Here is a 26,398-nt window from a genome sequence, read left to right on the forward strand (position 1 = left end):
GCAAAATATTTGACAGCTAGGGTAATTCTGGGTCTCATTCACTTACTATACACTGTACTATAAGGGAAAAAATCACTCCCAAAAGTATGCTTTAAGTAGCATGTTAGGGGTCTAACTAGGTGTTTTTTTATTGGTGAATTTATTCCCAGATTTGACAGGTATTCTGCTAATTGTCCCTGACTAGATGGGACGATATGAAAATGTCATGTCACGATTACTGTGACCAAAGAAATCGCTATTTACAATATCATCTATTTACAATATCATCTATTTACAATATCATCTATTTACAATATCATCTATTTACAATATCATCTATTTACAATATCATCTATTTACAATATCATCTATTTACAATATCATCTATTTACAATATCATCTATTTACAATATCATCTATTTACAATATCATCTATTTACAATATCATCTATTTACAATATCATCTATTTACAATATCATCTATTTACAATATCATCTATTTACAATATCATCTATTTACAATATCATCTATTTACAATATCATCTATTTACAATATCATCTATTTACAATATCATCTATTTACAATATCATCTATTTACAATATCATCTATTTACAATATCATCTATTTACAATATCATCTATTTACAATATCATCTATTTACAATATCATCTATTTACAATATCATCTATTTACAATATCATCTATTTACAATATCATCTATTTACAATATCATCTATTTACAATATCATCTATTTACAATATCATCTATTTACAATATCATCTATTTACAATATCATCTATTTACAATATCATCTATTTACAATATCATCTATTTACAATATCATCTATTTACAATATCATCTATTTACAATATCATCTATTTACAATATCATCTATTTACAATATCATCTATTTACAATATCATCTATTTACAATATCATCTATTTACAATATCATCTATTTACAATATCATCTATTTACAATATCATCTATTTACAATATCATCTATTTACAATATCATCGTGATAACAAATAAAAATATCCTCAACGTCCATCATCCAGTGGCGGAACGAGCTGATCTACAAGCTCACAACGCGTCGCGTTGTGAGCTTGTAGATCGGCTAGTTTTTTGGCAAAGATTTGGTAGAGAGTGAAAAAAAAGACTGTATCAAGTGTATTTCCCGTTCCGCTTGACTAATTTTTGAAAAAAAAAGAAGAAGCAAAACAAAGACTGTTTTGCTTCAACAAAGACTGCAAAACAAACAGATCTGTGTTGGATGTCTGAATGTTATACAGTATGTTGAGTTGGCTGATCAATAAGGAAGTCTTTGTTTTAGGACAATTCATAGAGAAGGCATGGCAGGCCATCTATCTATAGATTACACACTATACTTTTTCTACACATCGTTGGGCAGAAACCAGCTATCTCCAAAAAATATATTTAAAAAGAATTACAGCTATTGAGAAATGTGTGTGGTTTTTACAAATATTGAATGAACCAATGAAGCGTATTTAAAAAGCTCTTCTGACTAAACCTACTAACTCCACTGGATTCTCAAAACTGTCAGACAAACCACCCAACTCCAACTTGTGGAGTTAAGGCACGTTTTGTCCAATTGTGAAAGTGGTTAAGTCTGTTTGTTTCATAAATATTGAACACATTAACAAGAGCTTGTGACAATAACTATGTTGGATCGATTGGAACACAAGTTACTTTTCAGGAGATGGAAAAAACAATATTATTCATACAAGATTTCCACCCGGAAAGCGACATTACCTCTTGGTTCCAGTCTGACTTTCTGTCTGGTTGATCCAGTTCTTATAGATCTCCACCGGGTCGGTTCTGACGCTGAGGCTCTTGTCCTGCAGGATGTCAGTGATGGGAGGAGACAGGATGTCCCTCAGAGCGTTGGATCTCACCTGGCGGTAGAAGTTCACCAGCATCTTTATGATGGTTGGGTTCCCTGTGATGACCTGAGACGGACTGTCTACCTTCATCCTGGACACAGAGAGAGGGAGAGAGACAGACACAAAGAGAGATTTATTTATTCAAAATGTGTGTAAAAAGGGTCTGTGTTTAGAGAACGCCTTTTGAGCTGAAGAGAAGTGCTAGATATAATGTCCATAACACTCGCACACAGCATGCAATTTAACAATGGTCAGATTCAATCATTGAGGTGCTCACTGCTCAAACGATCCGTCATCCGTGTTTCAAATTGCAATTATTTGAGTAAAATGTCATAATCGTATCAGCCCAATTGTAGGGCAGCAATGAGCAGAGCAGACAGTGTGTAAGTTACTTTATCTTGTATCGCAGGGCAGTAATAAGCAGTGTGTTAGTTACTTTATCTCGTATCGCAGGGCAGTAATAAGCAGTGTGTCAGTTACTTTATCTTGTATCGCAGGGCAGTAATGAGCAGACAGTGTGTTAGTTAACTTCATCTCGTATCGCAGTGCAGCAATAAGCAGACAGTGTGTTAGTTACTTTATCTCGTATCGCAGAGCAGTGGTGAACAGTGTGTTAGTTACTTTATCTTGTATCGCAGGGCAGCAATAAGCAGACAGTGTGTTAGTTACTTGATCTCGTATCGCAGGGCGGTGGTGAACAGTGTGTCAGTTACTTGATCTCGTATCGCAGGGCAGCAATAAGCAGACAGTGTGTTAGTTACTTGATCTCGTATCGCAGGGCAGCAATAAGCAGACAGTGTGTTAGTTACTTGATCTTGTATCGCAGAGCAGTGGTGAACAGTGTGTTAGTTACTTGATCTCGTATCGCAGGGCAGTGGTGAACAGTGTGTTAGTTACTTGATCTCGTATCACAGGGCAGCAATAAGCATACAGTGTGTTAGTTACTTGATCTCGTATCGCAGGGCGGTAATAAGCAGACAGTGTGTTAGTTACTTGATCTCGTATCGCAGGGCAGCAATAAGCAGACAGTGTGTTAGTTACTTGATCTCGTATCGCAGGGCGGTGGTGAACAGTGTGTTAGTTACTTGATCTCGTATCGCAGGGCGGTGGTGAACAGTGTGTTAGTTACTTGATCTCGTATCGCAGGGCGGTGGTGAACAGTGTGTTAGTTACTTGATCTCGTATCGCAGGGCGGTGGTGAACAGTGTGTTAGTTACTTGATCTCGTATCGCAGGGCGGTGGTGAACAGTGTGTTAGTTACTTGATCTCGTATCACAGGGCGGTGGTGAACAGTGTGTTAGTTACTTGATCTCGTATCGCAGGGCGGTGGTGAACAGTGTGTTAGTTACTTGATCTCGTATCGCAGGGCGGTGGTGAACAGTGTGTTAGTTACTTGATCTCGTATCGCAGGGCGGTGGTGAACAGTGTGTTAGTTACTTGATCTCGTATCGCAGGGCGGTGGTGAACAGTGTGTTAGTTACTTGATCTCGAGTCGTATCGCAGGGCGGTGGTGAACAGTGTGTTAGTTACTTGATCTCGTATCGCAGGGCGGTGGTGAACAGTGTGTTAGTTACTTGATCTCGTATCGCAGGGCGGTGGTGAACAGTGTGTTAGTTACTTGATCTCGTATCGCAGGGCGGTGGTGAACAGTGTGTTAGTTACTTGATCTCGTATCGCAGGGCGGTGGTGAACAGTGTGTTAGTTACTTGATCTCGTATCGCAGGGCGGTGGTGAACAGCTGCAGCAGCAGGTAGGCCTCTCTGCAGTCAGAGCCGTAGTTGAACAGAGAGAAGATGACGGAGTCCAGGAAACGCGTGGTTTTAGTCTGAGGCATCAGGAAGATGAGGTGAGCCAGGTACAAGGGCTGGGTCTGTGAGCACACACACACACACATGTATAAACAAAACATGATATTCCACATCTTCACATAGTCAGCTTTTGCCTGTCGGTGGTTGGGATCGGTGGCCTCGACAGATAAAGAGAAACACTCTGAAGTCATCCAGAAAGTGAGTGATGAATAATAATAATCTGACATGGGAGGATGCGGATTGAGGATGGTGCAGATCATGGGCGGATGATTAATATTGGCAAAAGGATTCGGATGACGCTCAGAGTCCATCAGCGCATCTCTAATACGCATATACAGGTATATAATATACTGTATATCCCCTTCGCCACAATTTAGTTGTTATGCCATTTGATTACTCCCCACTCCCCAGCTCTGGTCGGCCACCGGGCCGCTCCGTTCCCCGCCGCTCAACTTGATTTTCACATCTCTCGCTCCGCGCTCGCTCCATGCTCCGCTCAGGGCCGTCAATCAGAGTCAAAAAAGTAGTTTGCTATCATGTCCGAAACACTTTCTCCTTTTGCCAGTGTGTTCCCAACACAAATGGCTGCGCTAACGTGAGCCTCGGCTTTGATGGAGACTTGGGAGAGCTTTCCACTCGCCACTGTTTTGTTGGAAACATGCGGCGCCCGCGCACGGAGCGGAGGAGGGTCGGCGCTCAGACCCATTATAAAAGTCGCTCGCTCACGCTCGCGCTCCACTCCGCTCGTATGCTCTGCTCCCCATACACAGGATATCTGTGTGATCCTCCTAGATCACCTGCCTGTGAGGAGCCCCCAGTGGGAGGACGCAGAGCCTTCGTCCCTACTCCTCCCGACCCAACACTCCCTGCTGACAGCAGGTGCAGTGTCAGCCCCTAAGAGTACGTGCAGTGACAGATATCAGCCTCCCACTAGCCGGCAGTAGATATGGATATTGTATTTATAACCTGATGTACATATTGTTTAACCATTTATATTGTATGTACAGTTAGTATAACCTGTAGTAAGGATATGGCAGTTCGATCCCGGACTTCCACAGAGTTACTGTCAAAGTGTCTTTCAGCAAGGCGCTGAACCCCCTAATTGGTGTCTTGCGTGGTTTCTTGCCTCCGCCATCGATGTATGAATGCGTGTGTGTGAATGAATGTAATGCACAATCTATGTAAAGTGCCTTGGATACAGGCGCTATATAAATGCAGCCATTCATAACCTGCGGTAGACAATGCTAGTGTATGTCTAACCTGTAGTAGAAGTGACTATGGATGCATACAACCAGCGATAGACACTTCTATTGTGTGTCTGACCTGTAGTAGATGTGAATATGGGTGCATTTAACCTGCGGTAGACATTGCTATTGTATATCTAACCTGCAGCAGGTAGAAGAGGTGCTGGTATTGGCTGTCTAAAGCCCCTTTTCCACTGGCCCAACACCACAACACACCGCCCACTTGGGCCAGGTTTTCCACTACAAGGACCTGGGTAGAGTGGTGTGAAAGTGGTACTAAACGTGGTACTAAAAAGTATCCAATCTAGAGTAGGTCTGAGCTAGGCCAAACAGGGCCAAACACTTCATAATGGCTGATCACTCACTGACTTTTCATTTAGACCACCAGGATATAGTTGTAATACATGATAATAGATTCTATTGTGTTATAACCACTGTTATAATCTATTATAGTGTATTATAATTATCATAATATTAGTATTATACATACTTTATAGTGTGTTATAACCACTGTTATAATCCATTATTGTGTATTATAATTTACGATCGATACAAATTTATATTGTATTATAATCACAGTTAAAAGGGTCAATTTGTTTCTTACCGATAGAGGTACTTTTGTGTAATGGAAAATGTAGATATTTCTATGTGGTGTGGTGTGGTGTGATGCTATGCTGCAGTCGAAAAGGGGCTTAACTAACCTGCAGCAGATAGAAGAGGTGCTGGTATTGGCTGTCTAACTAACCTGCAGCAGATAGAAGAGGTGCTGGTATTGGCTGTCTAACTAACCTGCAGCAGATAGAAGAGGTGCTGGTATTGGCTGTCTAACTAACCTGCAGCAGATAGAAGAGGTGCTGCTATTGGCTGTCTAACTAACCTGCAACAGATAGAAGAGGTGCTGGTATTGGCTGTCTAACTAACCTGCAGCAGATAGAAGAGGTGCTGGTATTGGCTGTCTAACTAACCTGCAGCAGATAGAAGAGGTGCTGGTATTGGCTGTCTAACTAACCTGCAGCAGATAGAAGAGGTGCTGGTATTGGCTGTCTAACTAACCTGCAACAGATAGAAGAGGTGCTGGTATTGGCTGTCTAACTAACTGACCTGCAGCAGATAGAAGAGGTGCTGGTATTGGCTGTCTAACTAACCTGCAGCAGATAGAAGAGGTGCTGGTATTGGCTGTCTAACTAACCTGCAGCAGATAGAAGAGGTGCTGGTATTGGCTGTCTAACTAACCTGCAGCAGATAGAAGAGGTGCTGGTATTGGCTGTCTAACTAACCTGCAGCAGATAGAAGAGGTGCTGGTATTGGCTGTCTAACTAACCTGCAGCAGATAGAAGAGGTGCTGGTATTGGCTGTCTAACTAACCTGCAGCAGATAGAAGAGGTGCTGGTATTGGCTGTCTAACTAACCTGCAGCAGATAGAAGAGGTGCTGGTATTGGCTGTCTAACTAACCTGCAACAGATAGAAGAGGTGCTGGTATTGGCTGTCTAACTAACCTGCAGCAGGTAGAAGAGGTGCTGGTATTGGCTGTCTAACTAACCTGCAGCAGATAGAAGAGGTGCTGGTATTGGCTGTCTAACTAACCTGCAGCAGATAGAAGAGGTGCTGGTATTGGCTGTCTAACTAACCTGCAGCAGATAGAAGAGGTGCTGGTATTGGCTGTCTAACTAACTAACCTGCAGCAGATAGAAGAGGTGCTGGTATTGGCTGTCTAACTAATCTGCAGCAGATAGAAGAGGTGCTGGTATTGGCTGTCTAACTAACCTGCAGCAGGTAGAAGAGGTGCTGGTATTGGCTGTCTAACTAACCTGCAGCAGATAGAAGAGGTGCTGGTATTGGCTGTCTAACTAACCTGCAGCAGATAGAAGAGGTGCTGGTATTGGCTGTCTAACTAACCTGCAGCAGATAGAAGAGGTGCTGGTATTGGCTGTCTAACTAACCTGCAACAGATAGAAGAGGTGCTGGTATTGGCTGTCTAACTAACTGACCTGCAGCAGATAGAAGAGGTGCTGGTATTGGCTGTCTAACTAACCTGCAGCAGATAGAAGAGGTGCTGGTATTGGCTGTCTAACTAACCTGCAGCAGATAGAAGAGGTGCTGGTATTGGCTGTCTAACTAACCTGCAGCAGATAGAAGAGGTGCTGGTATTGGCTGTCTAACTAACCTGCAGCAGATAGAAGAGGTGCTGGTATTGGCTGTCTAACTAACCTGCAGCAGATAGAAGAGGTGCTGGTATTGGCTGTCTAACTAACCTGCAGCAGATAGAAGAGGTGCTGGTATTGGCTGTCTAACTAACCTGCAGCAGATAGAAGAGGTGCTGGTATTGGCTGTCTAACTAACCTGCAACAGATAGAAGAGGTGCTGGTATTGGCTGTCTAACTAACCTGCAGCAGGTAGAAGAGGTGCTGGTATTGGCTGTCTAACTAACCTGCAGCAGATAGAAGAGGTGCTGGTATTGGCTGTCTAACTAACCTGCAGCAGATAGAAGAGGTGCTGGTATTGGCTGTCTAACTAACCTGCAGCAGATAGAAGAGGTGCTGGTATTGGCTGTCTAACTAACTAACCTGCAGCAGATAGAAGAGGTGCTGGTATTGGCTGTCTAACTAATCTGCAGCAGATAGAAGAGGTGCTGGTATTGGCTGTCTAACTAACCTGCAGCAGGTAGAAGAGGTGCTGGTATTGGCTGTCTAACTAACCTGCAGCAGATAGAAGAGGTGCTGGTATTGGCTGTCTAACTAACCTGCAGCAGATAGAAGAGGTGCTGGTATTGGCTGTCTAACTAACCTGCAGCAGATAGAAGAGGTGCTGGTATTGGCTGTCTAACTAACCTGCAGCAGATAGAAGAGATGCTGGTATTGGCTGTCTAACTAACTAACCTGCAGCAGATAGAAGAGGTGCTGCTATTGGCTGTGGTATTGGCTGTCTAACTGACCTGCAGCAGATAGAAGAGGTGCTGGTATTGGCTGTCTAACTAACCTGCAGCAGATAGAAGAGGTGCTGGTATTGGCTGTCTAACTAACCTGCAGCAGATAGAAGAGGTGCTGGTATTGGCTGTCTAACTAACCCGCAGCAGATAGAAGAGGTGCTGGTATTGGCTGTCTAACTAACCTGCAGCAGATAGAAGAGGTGCTGGTATTGGCTGTCTAACTAACCTGCAGCAGATAGAAGAGGTGCTGGTATTGGCTGTCTAACTAACCTGCAGCAGATAGAAGAGGTGCTGGTAAGCCTCCAGGGTTTCTCGGCGCTGTTTGCTCAGAGCCTTCAGTCCTTTGTTGTTCCTCTCCACAGACATCAGCTCAGTGAGCTGCTGCTTCGTCTTCCTGGTCAGCTTCTTACAGTGCGACACCACCTCCTAACACACACACACACACACACACACACACACACACACACACACACACACAATTAAATTAAATCCAAACACCATTCATGAATGGCACGGTGGATATAGTCTCTCTCCGGTAGAAACCTTGTACTTTTCAGGATTCAAAAGCAAAAATAGTAACAGTAGCAGATCTACAAGCTTAAAAAAACACGTTCGAGCTTGTAGATCTGCTACCTTTCCTACTTTGGTGTGATGCTGGAGTTTGCTCAAGAAGAAAAGATGCAATTGGATATTGCAAGTGTGGTTGCCTATTTATTGCCTGGATAGCCAGAACGCCATGTGAAGTTCGACCAATCCTCAAGCTTGCACCACTCCCCCTTAGAACTCAACTAGACACAACCAATGACATCAGTGATAACATCAGATTGTGTAAATATACGGAATACTATGAACACTGGTCTGGTTGGTTGCCCTACTGGCAATCACACTAATAAGAAGTGTGGTTGCCAATATTAAGCACATATTTTGGAATTCAGTCTCATGGTCTATGACGTCAGACATGTATGATGTCAGTCTTCTCCATATTTGGGAAAAAAAAATATTTTTTTGCATTTTCCCACTTAAGTCAATGGAGAAAATGCCTTTACAGATAATTTAAAATAAATTAAATTATATAACGTATATATTAGAAACATGCAAGCACACAATTCCCGATGAAGCTGGTAGATTTGACATATGGCCCAAGTGTGTGCTACCAAAACTGTGGGAGGAGTAAGTAGCACAGCAAAATAGACATTGTGTCTATGTTAATTTCACCAAAATGATACATTAAATGAAATGGTTCCTGCACAAATTACCATTGTCATGGAAACTGTTTGTGTTGTGTGTGTGTGACACAGAGTATGTCCAGAAGTCAGAGAGGAATAAGACGCAAATAGAGATAGTTATCTAGACAGAAAAAGACTGACGAGGAGTGAAGAGACTGTGTAAGACAAATACCGCAGCTTCAACTCAGGCACAACCAACACAGTCCGTGTGAGAGAGACAGGGATATACGGTATATATAAAGGACGGATCTTCAAGCTCTAAGAGACCGTCTGACTCCTTCCACATCACAGACCATGGATAGCAGCAGCTTTGACCATGAAACGGCCAGATCTGCAGCCAGACAGAAACGAGGAGATGACAAAGACGAACCAATATCTTACCAAGACTCAGCCAGGGGAGGTAAAGATGGATCTGATGACTTACACAGGAAAGAAAACCATGTGTGTAAACAGTGTGGTAAGACTTTCAGTAAGTATGCTCTGAATATCCACCAGCGTATCCACACTGGACAAAAGCCATTCCAATGCAAACAGTGTGACAAGAGTTTCAGTCAGTCCGGCCACCTGAAGATTCACCAGCGTATCCACACTGGAGAAAAACGTTTCCTTTGTAAACATTGTGGAAAGCGTTTCAGTCAGTCCGGTAACCTGAGGCAGCACCAGCGTATCCACACTGGAGAAACACCTTTTGATTGTAATCACTGTGGCAAGAGTTTCAATCGTTTAGGTTCTCTCAATACTCACCAGCGTATCCACACTGGAGAAAAACCTTTCCTTTGCAAACAGTGTGGCCAGAGTTTCAATGACTTAAGCAATCTGAGGAAACACCAGCGTGTCCACGTCAGAGAAAAAAACTTTCCACTGTAAGCAGTGTGGCAAGAGTTTCAGTCAGTTAGCTTCTCTAAAAATGATAATAATATAATAATAAGAATAATAAGAATAAGAATATGAACCTGCAGTGTAACTCTGTTTCTGACCAGCAGTCCTATCTTCAGGTCCAGCTCGCTCAGGTCAGACTCCAGCTGTTTGTTGGTCCGCAGACTCAGAGCCATGTCCTGCCTCAGCCTCAGGAGCTCCGCCTCCTGTCTGATGTCACTGTCGCCCTGGTCCAGCAGGTGGCAGAACTTCCTGACCACGCCCAGAGGGGGCGTGTCCGAGTGGACTGGGCGGGGCGGCGGAGAGGAACAAGACAAGTTACACTCATGGCAGCAGTTATTGATGTGTGTGTGAGTGAGTGTGTTATCACTGTACTTGCGTGGACCAAATGTACCCATAAGTATAACAGAATATTATATTCACAAGAAAAAGATTTTAATAGATACATTTACAACCAGAGAAAGATCCAGGTTGGGGTTGGGTTTAGGATTAGACATTTAGATGTTTGGTTTTAGAGATTAGAGATTAGAGTTAAGACCCATTCATACTCAGTTCTGCGCTTCATGTCGTGCACTGGAAAATAGCTGATCTACAAGCTCACAACTAGATCTGTTTTTTTCTTTTGCTACAGGCTTACAATTAAAAATGCTCAATTTGTTTTAAATGGCATAAATACATTTGACGTCCTAAATGTTGATGCCATGACTCAAGTATCGTAAAAGAAACGTGTGTGTGTCCAGTCGCTCACCCAGCAGGCGGTAATCCCCTCTGACTCGGTTTGCTCTGAAGAAAGCCTGGATCTTTATGATGGCGCCCACCTGTGGTCAAACAGAAACACGACACCATAAACACCTAGACTGGTATGTCACCATTCCGTCACATGTTTTTTTCCCAGTAAACACAGTAAACTAAACACTGGTCCCAGTAAACAGTAAACAAAGAGCAGACACCGATATCATATCATCAGTAAACAGTAAACACTGGTCCGAGTATTAAACACACAGCAGACTTACATTGATATCATATCATCAGTAAACACTGGTCCGAGTATTAAACACACAGCAGACTTACATTGATATCATTATCATCAGTAAACACTGGTCCGAGTATTAAACACACAGCAGACTTACATTGATATCATATCATCAGTAAACACTGGTCCGAGTATTAAACACACAGCAGACTTACATTGATATCATTATCATCAGTAAACACTGGTCCGAGTATTAAACACACAGCAGACTTACATTGATATCATTATCATCAGTAAACACTGGTCCGAGTATTAAACACACAGCAGACTTACATTGATATCATTATCATCAGTAAACACTGGTCCGAGTATTAAACACACAGCAGACTTACATTGATATCATATCATCAGTAAACACTGGTCCGAGTATTAAACACACAGCAGACTAACACTGATATCATATCATCAGTAAACACTGGTCCGAGTATTAAACACACAGCAGACTTACATTGATATCATATCATCAGTAAACACTGGTCCGAGTATTAAACACACAGCAGACTTACATTGATATCATTATCATCAGTAAACACTGGTCCGAGTATTAAACACACAGCAGACTTACATTGATATCATATCATCAGTAAACACTGGTCCGAGTATTAAACACACAGCAGACTAACACTGATATCATATCATCAGTAAACACTGGTCCGAGTATTAAACACACAGCAGACTAACACTGATATCATATCATCAGTAAACACTGGTCCGAGTATTAAACACACAGCAGACTAACACTGATATCATATCATCAGTAAACACTGGTCCGAGTATTAAACACACAGCAGACTAACACTGATATCATATCATCAGTAAACACTGGTCCGAGTATTAAACACACAGCAGACTTACATTGATATCATTATCATCAGTAAACACTGGTCCGAGTATTAAACACACAGCAGACTTACATTGATATCATATCATCAGTAAACACTGGTCCGAGTATTAAACACACAGCAGACTTACATTGATATCATATCATCAGTAAACACTGGTCCGAGTATTAAACACACAGCAGACTTACATTGATATCATATCATCAGTAAACACTGGTCCGAGTATTAAACACACAGCAGACTTACATTGATATCATATCATCAGTAAACACTGGTCCGAGTATTAAACACACAGCAGACTAACACTGATATCATATCATCAGTAAACACTGGTCCGAGTATTAAACACACAGCAGACTAACACTGATATCATATCATCAGTAAACACTGGTCCGAGTATTAAACACACAGCAGACTTACATTGATATCATATCATCAGTAAACACTGGTCCGAGTATTAAACACACAGCAGACTTACATTGCGCTGGAAGAAGCGGAGGCGGGACAGGTACCTGCTGCGAGCCAACCACATCTTCACCAACGACTGGATCTGTGTGTGAGGCAGACACAGTCAGCGTGTGCGTGTGTATGTGTGTGTGTGTGTGTGTGTGTCTGAGAGAGAGAGAGATAGACAGACAGACAGACAGAGTGTGTTTGTGGGGGTTATGTTATGTGTGTGAGAAAGACAGACAGTAAGAGAGACAGTGTGTGTTTGTGGGGGTTATGTTGTGTGTCGTGCTGTACTGTGCATTGTGTAGTGCTGTTACCTTGACAATTGCCCTCCAGTTGGAGTAGAGATGCTGCAGTCTCTGTCTGTATGCTTTCTGATGGACATGTCTCCTCCAGTGAGACTACACACACACACACACACACACACACACACACACACACAATCAATCAATGTAACAACTCATCTTTTATCCGATTTTACAATTTGAGCAAAATGATTAATATTTCAACACATTTCATTAAACAATAACACAATTGTTTTAGTTTGCCAAACTGACTAGTACACCAACAACCGGTACATTGGGTAGTATAGGGCAGGGGTCCTCAAATACAAATCTTGAAGGTCCAGAAATATTTTTTTGAAACAGGTCCGGGTCCGAAAAAAAAGGCGAAGGCGAAATAAGGCGGATACATTTATACAGTATGTACTGTATGTATGTATGTTTATTTTATAATCATTAGAATTGTTTATTTTAATTATTATTATTATTATTTGGAACTTTGGAAATCTCAGTTGGAACTGTTACCCCTGCTACCCGATGCTGGATAAGCGGTTGAAGATGGATGGATGGATGAATGGATAATTATTTATGCATGTAGAGTAGGCTACATTATTTACATTTATTGTGTAGCAATAAAACACTGGCTTATAGTTTAATTATTGGAAACTAAAGAGCATGAATGCAATATTAGGCTTGTCGTTCAGAATGGAAAATAAAGTGAAACTTAGCGTGAGGGGGAGAGGATTACTTGACATTCAGTTGACAGTGACACACGTACTGCACAAGCCAGACTGTGCTGTTGCCTATGTCAAATGGCCAGTCAAATCAGGGTCAACGAGTCATAGTTATTAACCTAACACAGCCTAGGATAGCTGGCAATAATATGCGACGACACATCACATTGTTAAAGACGCATGATCACGCATCGCGAGTTTCGCGACCATTTCTCGTCTAATGCAAGCAGTTGGAGCCTTACATCGTGGATATTAATGTGTTGCTGTTGTCCTCTCCAATTGAACAGCCAAAGGTAGAAGATCTCTAAGTTATTAATCCAGTGGGAGCAATGGTTTCCAAGAGGTTTTAGCAACTTTTTCAGGCAGCGAGCGGCATGAGTGTGTGGAGAGGGGAGGGGAGGGGGGAGCAGCATGGAGAGCGCTGCTTCGGAGGGAAGGAAAACCTTTGATCTACAAGCCCACAGCACGTTGCACCCGCTACGCTTTGTGGGCTTGCAAATTGGCGTAGGGGTGTGTCTTGTGAGCCTGTGTATGTGTTTGAGCGAATGAGCACATACACACCCACGCACACACTAACACAAATCACACACAGTCAGTCCGATCGTCAGATACAACTGTGCGGAGATTTCTCAGAAATGTGCCGCGGTCCGGACGGAGGTGCGCCTGGGTCCGGACATGGACCGCGGTCCGCCTATTGAGGACCCCTGGTATAGGGTTATCAATTATGATAATAGTAATTAAAGTGTAGTACCGTAGTAGTAGTCATTTTCAGGATTCAAATTAAAAACAAATCTGGACATATACTGTACGTGAATATGTCATGATGAAGATCTGAATGGTTCGAAACGATGACGACACAATAAAAAATACAGCGGAGATTTTCCAGCAACACCAGAAATTCTATCAATCTGCTAATAATCAGCTGAAATGAACAATGAATTCAAGATTAACACCCTCTGTCCTTTTTTAATCACCACCTCATGCAGGGCAAATCATTCAAGGCCGTGTATGTGATATGTGTGTTCTAATAGTAATTTAACTAAAGCATGAAGCAGCAACCTGTATAGTGAGGACCGCAGGGAGCTGTGAGTTGAGGTAGTGCAGGCGCGCTCCCAGCCTCTGTCTCAGCAGGTAGCCTCTGGCCCTGGCCTGGAGCTGGACAACCAGCCACTCATTAGCCTTCCACTGGACCTCTCTGGTGTGGGACGCAGTCACACTGCCCACAACCGCCTGGAGACACACACACACACACACACACACAGAGGAAATGTCATTATTTGTACCACAGTAGAACCAGCTATACCAGCAACACGATGAACTATTTTTACTGTAGTAATAGGGTTCCCACACATTTTTACCAATACATTTCCAAAACTTTTCCAGAATATTTAATCCAATTTCCAGGACTATATAATTCAGTGCATTAACGAGTCGCTTACTCCTATGTGCAATGACCAAAGACAGGCAGTGTATCAAAAATAAAGTGTGCACGCTGCGAACGGACTGTGGCGTGCATGCGGATCGTGCATGATGGACACGCATGACGCATGTGCCCACGTCAAAAGGTAAGAAAATTGTGTCAGGGAACCCTCAAAGTCCATTTATGGAGGCAAAAACAATGCATGCTGTAGCTATTTTTTCCAGGACCTTACAGGACGCTTGATCAATTCCAAAACTTTTCCAGTACTGGAAAAATATTTTTCTAATTTCAAAATATTTCCAGGAATTTCATGACCGTAGGAACCCTGTAGTAATGTTATTAGCATTCACTGCGTCCAGTGTTCTGTGTTTACGGTTTAGTCTGTTTACATGGTTGGCCAGACTAATATGCATTATTTCTTTTGCACACTGGCAGATTTGTCTTATTTCCAGGCTAGATCCGTACAGGATCATTCATGTTTCATGTGTTCTTTAGAGTGGCAAGTTAATGCTGCCTCCATGTTGTAAATGTCAAATGTTTTGCCACATCCTCCTGTGTATAGATCTTTTGATGGCCATGATTATGTACTTACTTACTATTGTACTTATGTAGCCAACCATTGTTAAACTTACATTTGCCTGGTATATTCTGTGTATCTACAACCAGCTACCGCTATGAGCAGCAAGTATATTCACGTCCTATCAATTTGTAAAATGAGCAGTAAATAGCTAGAAGATTTTCCTTTTTATGAATGAAATATATTAAATCCATGACTTTTCCAAAACATTTTGTTTTATCATTTTCCAAAACTGGTGCAGGACTGTAAAAGTACATTTTTAAATGTCATGGCTAAGTGGTGTCCGGGGATCCCCAGGGGTCCTTAGTGGGCCCCTAGCAAAATGTTATTTATAGCATCACAATCATTTTAACCATTTATGTTGGCTATTCAAAATTGCGAGCTGGTAGTGGTACTGTACATCTGCTATTTTTGAAAATGTTTGAAAAATATCGAAAAAGGTTATTTTTATTTTTTACACATAAGCTCTCTTTTTGTTCTTGGTCCCTGGCACAAAACATGTTCAGATGGGGGTCCACGGCCAAATAACATATCAATCTGGGGGTCCTTGACATGAAAAGGTTTGAGATCCACTGGCATAAACACAGTGGCTTGTGGGTAAGGTAAATGCAGTTCAGATGTTGTCTAACCTGGATCTCACTGTGACTGAGGAACAGGCTGTTCTGTAGGAAGCCTGAAGGTTTGTCCCAGAAGCCCTCCAGCTTGGACATGTGGAAATAATACGTCCCTCCGTCCTCGGTGGCGGTGCGAGCCCATGGACTCCTGTTATCACCTGGACAACACACAATACAACTGAAAACACCTTCATCACTCCCAATTTCATTTGTGTAAAAGGAGTTCACCCAAAGTAATTACTTATTTTGCCTTGAATTCACAGATTCTTTTTATCCATTTTGTCTCTCCTACGCCAATAATTTTATTAGGGGTGAAGTTTTCGGTAGGTGACAATTGAGTCTCCTACTCTGTCTCCTACTGAGCAGCCGCCCAGTCATCTAATTATTAGTCTCGCGTGGCCAGACTGTTGACTCTGCAATTTGCAAATGCTCCCGTCAGAGTCTGGAATAACGTAAGAAGAATGATGAGTAACCGGTTAAAGCGGAAGCAGCCTCCTCACTTCCGTTTTTCGTCTCACATTGCACACATTTATCCTAATATAAATAAAAATCATCTAAGCATATTTAGCTTGCTGCTTATCAGAAATTATATTTTAAAATATATTTTCATGAACAGAAATGCCAGCTTCCATTACTCGCCATTCAGGAGCTGTAGTTCCAGACTCTATATACTGTAGCATTCAGAGATTGTGGAATAGTTGTCTGGCTATGTGAGACTATCTAATTATTGGCTTAAGATTATTATTATTATTTTTTTTTTTTAATGAATGAATTCAAGCCTTCGTGGGATGAAAAATGTATAGAAAACAAGTAATTGTTTGGGTGAACTACTCCTTTAATCTGTATCCTGATTGAGGTCTTTATCTTCTGATAGGATAACATTTGTACCTCGGCCTGAGAATGCATTTTGTTTAATATAGAGCTGGAGACATGGAGACCCCTGCTACTGAACAAACACTCTATAGCAATGAGTACTCATATATAGTACTAATATACCGGTAGAGCTATTTAAGGCTTATTTTAACCAAAGACAATCCATTCTCACTACCTTCAACTCAAGTAGTTTTTATATTTGATATCAAAGCTGATCAAACCTCCTTGGGTCTTGTCTCTGAGCAGGGCAGTCAGTGCAGTCTGGTACGCAACGGCACAGTCCGGCGCCAGCCGCTGCAGCGCCACCTCTGGTAGCTTCAGGACACGCATCGTCTGAGCCGCTTTCCCTTCCTTCACTGCCTGGTTCACTGCTGCTAGAGACAGAGACACTGGAGACAAGAATGGAGACAATATTTAGTTTTCAATGCCTAAAAACAGGTTTTGTATGCTTTTGCATAGTTAACATACATACTATTGGTCCTAGTTTTTGTTTGGCACTAGACAAACTCACTTTAAATAAACACTGAATTCACTTCAGTTTTTTTTTCTCCAATCTTTACTGATGTCATGTTACTGATGTTGCATTGATTGATTGATTGAAGAATTTATTATAAGTTTGCAATAGAAAAAAGTACAGTTTCATGACAGTACAAATCACTGGTACAAGGTCAACTAAAAGGAGATCCTAGAAAGCCGAGGCTTATTTCCACAGGAACCACACTTTAAGTATCTCATATAACATTGAAAGACAGACGGATAGAACATAGTACTTTATCTAGGATAATATCAGTTTCAAAAGCATAACATCAAATACAAAAGCAGAAAAAAAGAAAAAGGGGGGGGGGGGGGGGGGAGCATGGGGGCTTAGTCTATTTACAAGTCACGGGTAGCAGCTGTCTGAAGGTGACTTTTCTTTGCAAATACTCAATTGGGAACTTGTGACAGTGCGACAATGGACATAACACTTAAGAGATCGTACCTACGATCTCTACATAAAACTACATTATATAATACATGTATAATGTCATAATTACTGGGAAAGAATCGCTTGACAGTTCAGATGATAAAATGTCCTATTAAAAATAACTGAATAGAAATATTATTATAAATTATAATAAATATATTGTAAAAATAAGAAAAAAAAAACATTTTAATTTCAAAAAATGAAAGGGACCAATATAAACTGCTGACTCACTCTTCAGAGCCCTTTGAGTCTCCTGATTGGCTCTTGTCACTCCTTCCTGGATTTCGTCCAACCACAGCTCAGCTCCAGGGTCACCGCTCTCCTGTGATTGGACAGTCAGAAGAACACAAACAACAAAAAATAAAATGAAAAAACTAAATGAAACCACACAATACAGCATCAATAATCACTAAACTGTCACTAAACTGGTGGTCAAACTGTTAGAAGAGTTTGCACATTGTTCCAATAGGCTCGATATACACAGGAGTCATATTGGAAGGCCCCTGAAGATTAACAACAAAGTTTTAAAAAGTGGCTTTGCCATAATGTGCAGGTATGTAATGTATGTGCAGTATTATCATTACGGGTATAACCTTTTTTATTTAAACCAGTAAAATCACTTTGAGACCAAATTCTGTTTTACAGTTACCAACTGGCCATGAGGCACAAAACTAGACTACCTACCCAAGCTCTGACGATAGCGGGTAGTGTTAAGATTAATTAAACAACATAAAAGAAGAAATAAAATTTAAAAAAAAGCTCAAAACCCAACACAATTCTAATTCAAATTTAAATAGTATAGCAATATAATGTTCGTACGTGGGCTTTCTGCTTCCGGGCGCGGAGAAGGACTTCATGGTAGCGCCGCGCGTTGTTGGGCAGCACCTCCTCCAGACCAGCAGAGGGCATCATCAGAGTGGAGAGTGTCTTCTGAGGGTCGGCTCTGCTTAGAGCCTGGTTGATCAACCCTATGGCCACCACCTCTACAGGGGACAGGAAGGACAGTGGTGAACAGGAATTAAAACGCACATGATGACGCATGTCATAGCCTGGGAATAAATAAGTACAGCACGTGCAAAATGTAACCCATTTAGAGCTGGAAAGCCTATGCGTTGTCATAGCTTTAAATCCAGGGAGGGTCTGTTATTTTAGTTGTTATATGAGACACGTACGGTCGTGTTCTTTCTGTAGAGATCCGTTAACCAAAGTGATCCCTTCCTGCAGCTGGTTCCAGGTCAGCAGACTTCTCCCAGCCTGTTTCTTTAAAACACAGAGCTCTTCAAAGTACCTGAGCAAAGAAGATCACATTACATTAGATTTGTAATCAAAAAGACAGAACATTATATATTTGCAATCAATGCACAAGATTAAAACATTAATATTCAACAATGCATAACATTACACATCTACTATATATTCAATAACCCAGAACGTTACACATCTATCCTATAGGCGAGGGGACCACATGCACCGATGTCAGACAAACAGAAACCGTTTCCTAACAACAAAAGGCTAATAAGATGTTGGCTTTTTCCCACGCAGGAGACCCAAATTAGAATCCCAGGCATTACACATATAGTATAGTATACACAGGTACGTGGGTGGGTGACGTGACGTAACGTTTTTGCTGTCCTCGGTGTCAAACATGTATAAATAAAAAATATATTTGTCAAAAACCTTCTGAATATTGTGCAGGACCTTAAGCTTTATGTGAACTTACTCAAGATTAAAACATTTCATTCCTCATTTCTTCAGAATTTTCAACCAAACATGGCAAAACTCATATGGTGTGACTGTCCTGACCTTGTTTCTCAAAGTGGGAACTTGAATAAAACTAAGAAAAAGAATTGCTAAAAATCATTTGAAAATGAATTTAGGCTAAAAAAAAATGTCTATTTTGAGCCTATATCTTTTCAAAGTCAAAGCATAATGTTTTCAGTCATTTCTGATCAAAAACATTTTGTCCCCCAACCCAAAATCATTTGGGGTGACACTAGTTTGGAAAAATTAAACAGGCAATTATTTGGACACCTATTGGCTAGAGAGGTCCTTCTTCTGTAAGGCTATTCAGCACTCCCAGCACAACTGCAAGACAGGTGTCTGAGGTGAGTTATGATTTTAACATTTTCATGAAATGCCATCTTGTTGAAACGTTGACAAACTCACCATTCTGGATGTCTTTTGGTGTGACACCTTTTCTTTAAAAAAAGCTTAAGTTATTTGAAGTTTTGGTCATATTTCCATGTAGATCTAGGCTGCTTTGTTATAGCTAGCATGCTGTTAGCATGCTAATGTGTACATAGTAGCCTCAAGGTAAACCTAAATGGAGAAAACAGTAATATGGTGTGACACTTAATCATATGGTGTGACATGTCTGCTTGTCACACCATATGACTTGACTGTCACACCATATGATTTATACTGTATTTAACTACAGATATAACAACAAATAACAAAGTTCCATGTTTCTTTTGTACATTTAAACATTTGTTTTAAACATTTTTACATAAAATGTAATTTAGCTTCATTCAGTGATACTTCAAATTCATCAGACAGAGCAGAAACCCCTTCACAGAAACCTTAACATATTGTTTCAATCTAAACAATATTTTCTCTTTGTCTTAAACTATACATTCCATTTTCTTTTGTCAGCTGGAAAATGACAAGTGCTGAGAGAACGAGAAAGTACAGGGAGAAACTAAACAATGACCCAGCAAGGAGAGAGGAGCCAAAGGGGCGAGACTGCATTTTCTACGAAGAGCAGGAGGTTGTCTGTGGCATAGCAGAACCGCAACAAGGCAGCCGGTTTGCTACCCTCACCAAATACGACTGGCTGATGTACAATACAGTCTAAATGTATAATCTAATCTGATCTAATACTTTTGTACTTTCACTCACTGGACTGGACAGTGGACAGTGTTAAGGTAGGACCCGAGACAAAACTAGCGAAAATAGCTGATCTACAAGCTCTCAACACGTTGTGCTGCGAGAGCTTGTAGATCAGCTATTTTCGGAGTTGCGCAACCCAGCACTCTTTAGCTAGTGGAGATGTGGTGTAATGTCATGATTCCTAATTACATTTGTTCAACACAAAAAAATGCTGTGTTCAAGTTCAGGAGACTTCGGAAAAAAGCAATTTACCTGAATGCTGAGTTCTGTTTCCACTAATTGGTGTTAATAAAATGTTGCCTTCAATGCCTTGGCTCCAAGTGTGGCTATGCGCCTTATTGTCCCTTTAGGATCCTTCTGCCGTGGGCCGGCAGAAGACTTAGGTGTGCGTAGCATTCCTGTGCACATCCTCATCATCCATCTACTACTACAATTCTTTCTTATCCCATGTTAAAGCCCTACAATAATATCCTGTTCAGAAATATTAAGGCCATGTTATCCTGGGTAATTGTTTAATCAATCAGTAAAGTTCAGTACTCACTAATAGGTAGGTTAAAACACAGTTTGCTTTGACACATGAAGATATGATCATACGGTGTGACACTAAATCATTTGGTGTGACATTCCAAATAGTGAGAAATCATACCTTTATTAATGATTAAACCAAAAAAATGTTTATGGATTACATAGAGAATATTATCAGGAAGAGTCACAAATATTTGTGTAATTTTAGAGAAAGGTTTGACAGAATACATTTAAAATATGTTGTAAGATCATGAACATGGGCCTCACACAGAGTGTCGATTATGAAAAAAATATACAGATATAATTAATTTTCAAAAAACTATAGTGGATCACTGGTTAGTTATGATAAAGGACTTTGATAAAGTGAGTAACTTAAGAAAGATGTACTCCATTTTCATTTTATGAACAATTATTTTCATGTCACACCATATGACGATTTTAGGCACAAGTACAACAAACTGCTGAATAAAGTCTGATTCCAATAAAATATCTAAAAACAAAATGTATTTCCATAAGGTTGAGAGTGAGTAGAACAAAAGTAAATAACTTTTATGCCTGCAATTTAAAGTTTTTTTAAAAACACATTTTTTGGGGCGTCACGTCACTGACCCACATACACCTTTGTAGTAACACGTGCTCAACAGCAAGGGTTCCCAAACTTTTCAGGCCGCGACCCCCCCCAAAATAATTATATTTACACTTGTGGGCCCTCCACCCTGACAACCACTTGGAATTGTAGGCATTGTATTTAGTTTGACTCGACAGTGGAAAATAGAGGAACAGCAAGCATACAACGCTTCGCACTCAGTGCAATGTTTGCCTCTTTCTTACGAGTTTTTAACAATTCAGATAATTTGGTATCTACACAAGTTTCAAGTTGTAACTTTAGATGTTAGTTTGTTTGCTGTTGAGTTGAGTGAGAAAGCAATGTTGCACATTAAGCTAATCATCTGGAGACCCCCCCCCCCCCCCAAAATAATTTGGACCCCAGTTTGGGAACCACTGATCTACAGTCTATCAAATAAAAAGCAGGCAGACCGTCTTCTATAGCAGGGGTTTTCAAAGTGGGTGACGGGGCACCCTGGGGTGCCGTGACGGCAGTCCTGGGGTGCCACGAGATCATTTGATAGTATTTGGAATTTATTTGGACACTTGAAAAAATATTTAGTATCATTTTAAACTTGAAGTACAAAGTTATTTTCAGTCAGTTGCACAGTTCTAACCAAAATGGCTATTATCTCAACGTTTTCCTTGCAACATAATCACTAAGATATCGTCACTGTCGGGCAGAAACCTCGTATCTCCAAGTTTCAAATGTGTACGTCTTTTGGTAAAGCAAAGCCCTGCTTCATCATACAAGACTGTCGCACAAAACTAGTGAAAACAGCCGATCTACAAGCACACAACGCCTCGCATCGCGAGGCGTTGTGTGCTTGTAGATCTGCTGTTTTCACTAGTTTAGTACATTTTATAGATGATAAATACAAAACGAACGGTTTTGGACATACAAGGTTTCCACCCGACAACGACGATATGCTATAAATATAAGGTGCTGGGAGTGAAAATTATAATGTAGGAGTGCCTCGGATTTAACCCATTCAGGCCGGGAACACATTTTGCTGTTTGGGAGGGGCTTACAGTACATGTACAGTATGTAGCAACATATTTGTTTTGTAGGCTAATTTCTGATTTAGCCCTATTCTATAGGTTAGGCCTAAATGGGTTACAAAAAAAAATGTATGGGGTGCCCTGAGACAAAAAAGTTTGGGAACCCCTGCTCATCATATACAGTCCAACAGACAGACAGACAGACAGACAGACCTCTGCAGCAGTGTATCGTCCACATCAGTGAGGCCAGCAGCAGAGCTGTCCTCCAGAGCAACACAGAACGCTCCCACATCTCTGGCCTCCAGAGCCTGGTTGATGAGGGCCACGGCTGACAGCATCTCCACAGCCACATACAGGTCCTCCTGCTGCAGTGCCCCCTGGTGGCACAGAGAAGTAACACCATTAAACACTTTTAGCATGTGTTTTATCCAAATATTGCAATATTATTATTTTTTTCCCCCTGAGGGGGTCCATGGCACAAATATTTCCAGATGGGGTCCACTAGGCCTGTCACAATTATTACATACTTGTCTAGTTGCAATGATGTGAATTATTTTGCATAATCGTTTCCATGTTGAAAAAGGTTCATATAGTTTCAAACATTTTCAAAAAGTAGAGGAAATAGCGGCGCAATGCATTGTGAGCTTGAAGATCGGATATTTCCACTATCAATGTTCTTTTTTTAAGTATGAAGTTGTCAAATACGTCAGTCATATCTTTGTATATTTAGGTTATGCGTCATATATCTGCCGTGTGCAACTTCAAAGCCTACAAGCCAAACAGAAATGTAATTGTCAACTACAAAAACACAATTAAATCGTTAATCGCAATTATTTGAGTGACACTTAATCATCATGTATGCCATAATCGTGACACCCCTAGAGTCCACGCCACGGCCAAATACATATCAATTTGGGGGTCCCCGACTCCCTTAGCAGGAGAAGGTTTGAGGACCACTGGTGCAGTCTACCTGTGTGCTCAGCATCTGCAGCTGGCTGTGGTAGAGGTGTATATACCTATGTGCACAGAGTCTGCAGCTGACTGTGGTAGAGGTGTATATACCTGTGTGCACAGCATCTGCAGCTGGCTGTGGTAGAGGTGTATATACCTGTGTGCACAGCATCTGCAGCTGGCTGTGGTAGAGGTGTATATACCTGTGTGCTCAGCATCTGCAGCTGGCTGTGGTAGAGGTGTATATACCTATGTGCACAGCATCTGCAGCTGGCTGTGGTAGAGGTGTATATGTTACAGTATGTTTGGGTAACTCAGGACGGTAAGAGTAAGAGCGCTTGTTTTGTCGTTCACCACACACTAATCACCACCAGATGGCGACGACAGCCCATAGACAGCCATTCACTAGTGCAGGCGCTGACGTCACTCGTTTGCGACTCTCTTTCTTTATTTACTAGCCTAGCTGGGCGGTGTTTAGCCATTAGCTTAGCCATTAGCTTAGCCATTAGCTTACTATGAGCGTTTATCGTGGGCTTCGCGCCGCTTGCAATGTCGTGGACAATCGAGCGGCTCCGCCTGGAGGACTTTGTTGTGGGCGACCGCTTGTTCCGCCCCGTGCGGCACCACGAGTGCTCCGTTTCTCGACCGTCCTGTTTCTCTAACAAACCGTGACATATATACCTGTGTGCACAGCATCTGCAGCTGGCTATGGTAGAGGTGTATATACCTATGTGCACAGCATCTGCAGCTGGCTGTGGTAGAGGTGTATATACCTGTGTGCACAGCATCTGCAGCTGGCTGTGGTAGAGGTGTATATACCTGTGTGCTCAGCATCTGCAGCTGGCTGTGGTAGAGGTGTATATACCTATGTGCACAGCATCTGCAGCTGGCTGTGGTAGAGGTGTATATACCTGTGTGCTGGCTGTGGTAGAGGCGTATATACCTGTGTGCACAGCATCTGCAGCTGGCTGTGGTAGAGGTGTATATACCTGTGTGCACAGCATCTGCAGCTGGCTGTGGTAGAGGTGTATATACCTGTGTGCACAGCATCTGCAGCTGGCTGTGGTAGAGGTGTATATACCTGTGTGCACAGCATCTGCAGCTGGCTGTGGTAGAGGTGTACTGTATATACCTGTGTGCACAGCATCTGCAGCTGGCTGTGGTACAGCGTGGCTGCGAAGGGGAACACGTCAGGTAGACGAGCGTCTGGGTTCATCAGGGCTCTGACCGTCTGTCTGGGGTCCCCGCCTCGCAACGCCATGGTGACACCATCTACCGCTGCCTGCACTGTAGACACGCGCGCGCGTACACACACACACACACACACACACACACACAGACACACAGACACACACACACACACACACACACACACACACACACACACACACAGTATTGACATCGCATATCTGGATAATCCTATTAGTTTATATGTTGTAGTTACTGCCTCCATATTTTAAAGAGGTGGTGCCATAGTTTTGTACTTTTTCTGTTTTATGTGTCTATGGAGTTAACATTACTCTAATAGACCGGGTGGGGTTATAATGTGCAAATTTGCCTTCCCTGTGTATTTTTGGTTTCTTCCTGAAAGCTGAAAGATTAAATCATCCCCTTTTACCATACACCCAACACCGTGGGTGTGGCTAACCTCAGCTGGGTCACCACCCACCTGACAATTGACAACCAGGCATACTTAATGAACTGTTGGGTGTGGCCACATAAAGCCATAATTATTTTTTTAAAGATATTTTTTGGGCTTTTTCAGCCTTTTTTATTGATAGGTATACAGTAAGCTGACAGGAAACTACTACAGCGTCCCACAAAATCATCAAAAGCCGCGCGTTTTGAGCTTGTCAAACTGCTACTTTAGCTGTTTTTGAATTACATTTTTTATATTTTCTTTTGGATATAAAGTATGAGATTTCCACCCGACAGACGATTTACAGCTGTTATGCAATATGCACACTGGAAGTTGATCGGTTTCCCAAAAAAATATTATTTCCACATTAAATGTATAATTCCTCTACTACTCCATTCTTAATTCCAATACTCGCTGCCAGTGAGGAGCCCCCTCACCGGGAGGACGTAGCTGTAGGGCAGGTGCCGCCGCCTCAGCCTGTACTGGTACATGTAATGACCAATATCACCCTCCCTGCATATTTAATTTGCGAACAGCATGAAATTAGAACCCAGATCTGATCTCCAGGCTGTCATATTTAAACTCTCATTGTAGTCTGATGAAAACTGATCCCCGATCTGTTGTTTACTCAGATCTACTCCTTACTGTTTCTGTTGTGCTGAGCTTCCTGGTTGGCTGTGTTCACCGCCTGCTGCAGCTCTGCTGGTTCCAGAGGATCCACACAACCTGCATCCTACAATACAACACAACACAACATGAAACTACAGTACTATATATATACACCGATATATATATATATATACACACCGATATATATATATATATATATATATATATATATATATATATATATATATATATATATATATATATATATCCATATCCAACCACAACACAAAAATACAATGTGATATGACTGTGATTCACTGAATGTTATGTGTACTGCTCCTATTATTTGTTGTGAATTTGTAGATGTATTTGTTTGTATTGTATGTTGTGTATATGCATTTTCTGTCCAACAGTAGTA

At 41.6% G+C, this 26,398-nt stretch overlaps 1 protein-coding gene across 1 annotated transcript in view; it reads right to left on the reverse strand.

Moving 5' to 3' along the window:
• iqgap3 (IQ motif containing GTPase activating protein 3) overlaps positions 1-26,398 on the reverse strand; it is a gene marked incomplete at both ends in the record, with an annotated part of 61,261 nt that overhangs the window by 14,303 nt on the left and 20,560 nt on the right. Inside the window, 16 exons of the mRNA XM_080753773.1 lie at positions 1,760-1,981; positions 3,597-3,760; positions 8,140-8,295; positions 10,049-10,257; positions 10,720-10,789; positions 12,325-12,396; positions 12,614-12,697; positions 14,371-14,541; positions 15,938-16,080; positions 17,017-17,184; positions 17,991-18,081; positions 18,579-18,742; positions 18,932-19,047; positions 22,995-23,158; positions 24,865-25,019; positions 26,017-26,104. Of these exons, the coding sequence (XP_080609899.1) occupies positions 1,760-1,981; positions 3,597-3,760; positions 8,140-8,295; positions 10,049-10,257; positions 10,720-10,789; positions 12,325-12,396; positions 12,614-12,697; positions 14,371-14,541; positions 15,938-16,080; positions 17,017-17,184; positions 17,991-18,081; positions 18,579-18,742; positions 18,932-19,047; positions 22,995-23,158; positions 24,865-25,019; positions 26,017-26,104 (2,237 nt within the window). The remainder of the gene's footprint in view (positions 1-1,759; positions 1,982-3,596; positions 3,761-8,139; positions 8,296-10,048; positions 10,258-10,719; positions 10,790-12,324; positions 12,397-12,613; positions 12,698-14,370; positions 14,542-15,937; positions 16,081-17,016; positions 17,185-17,990; positions 18,082-18,578; positions 18,743-18,931; positions 19,048-22,994; positions 23,159-24,864; positions 25,020-26,016; positions 26,105-26,398) is intronic.

This window comes from Nannobrachium achirus (assembly GCF_963921795.1).
Source record: "Nannobrachium achirus genome assembly, chromosome: 2".
NCBI classification, from domain to species: Eukaryota; Metazoa; Chordata; class Actinopteri; order Myctophiformes; family Myctophidae; genus Nannobrachium; species Nannobrachium achirus.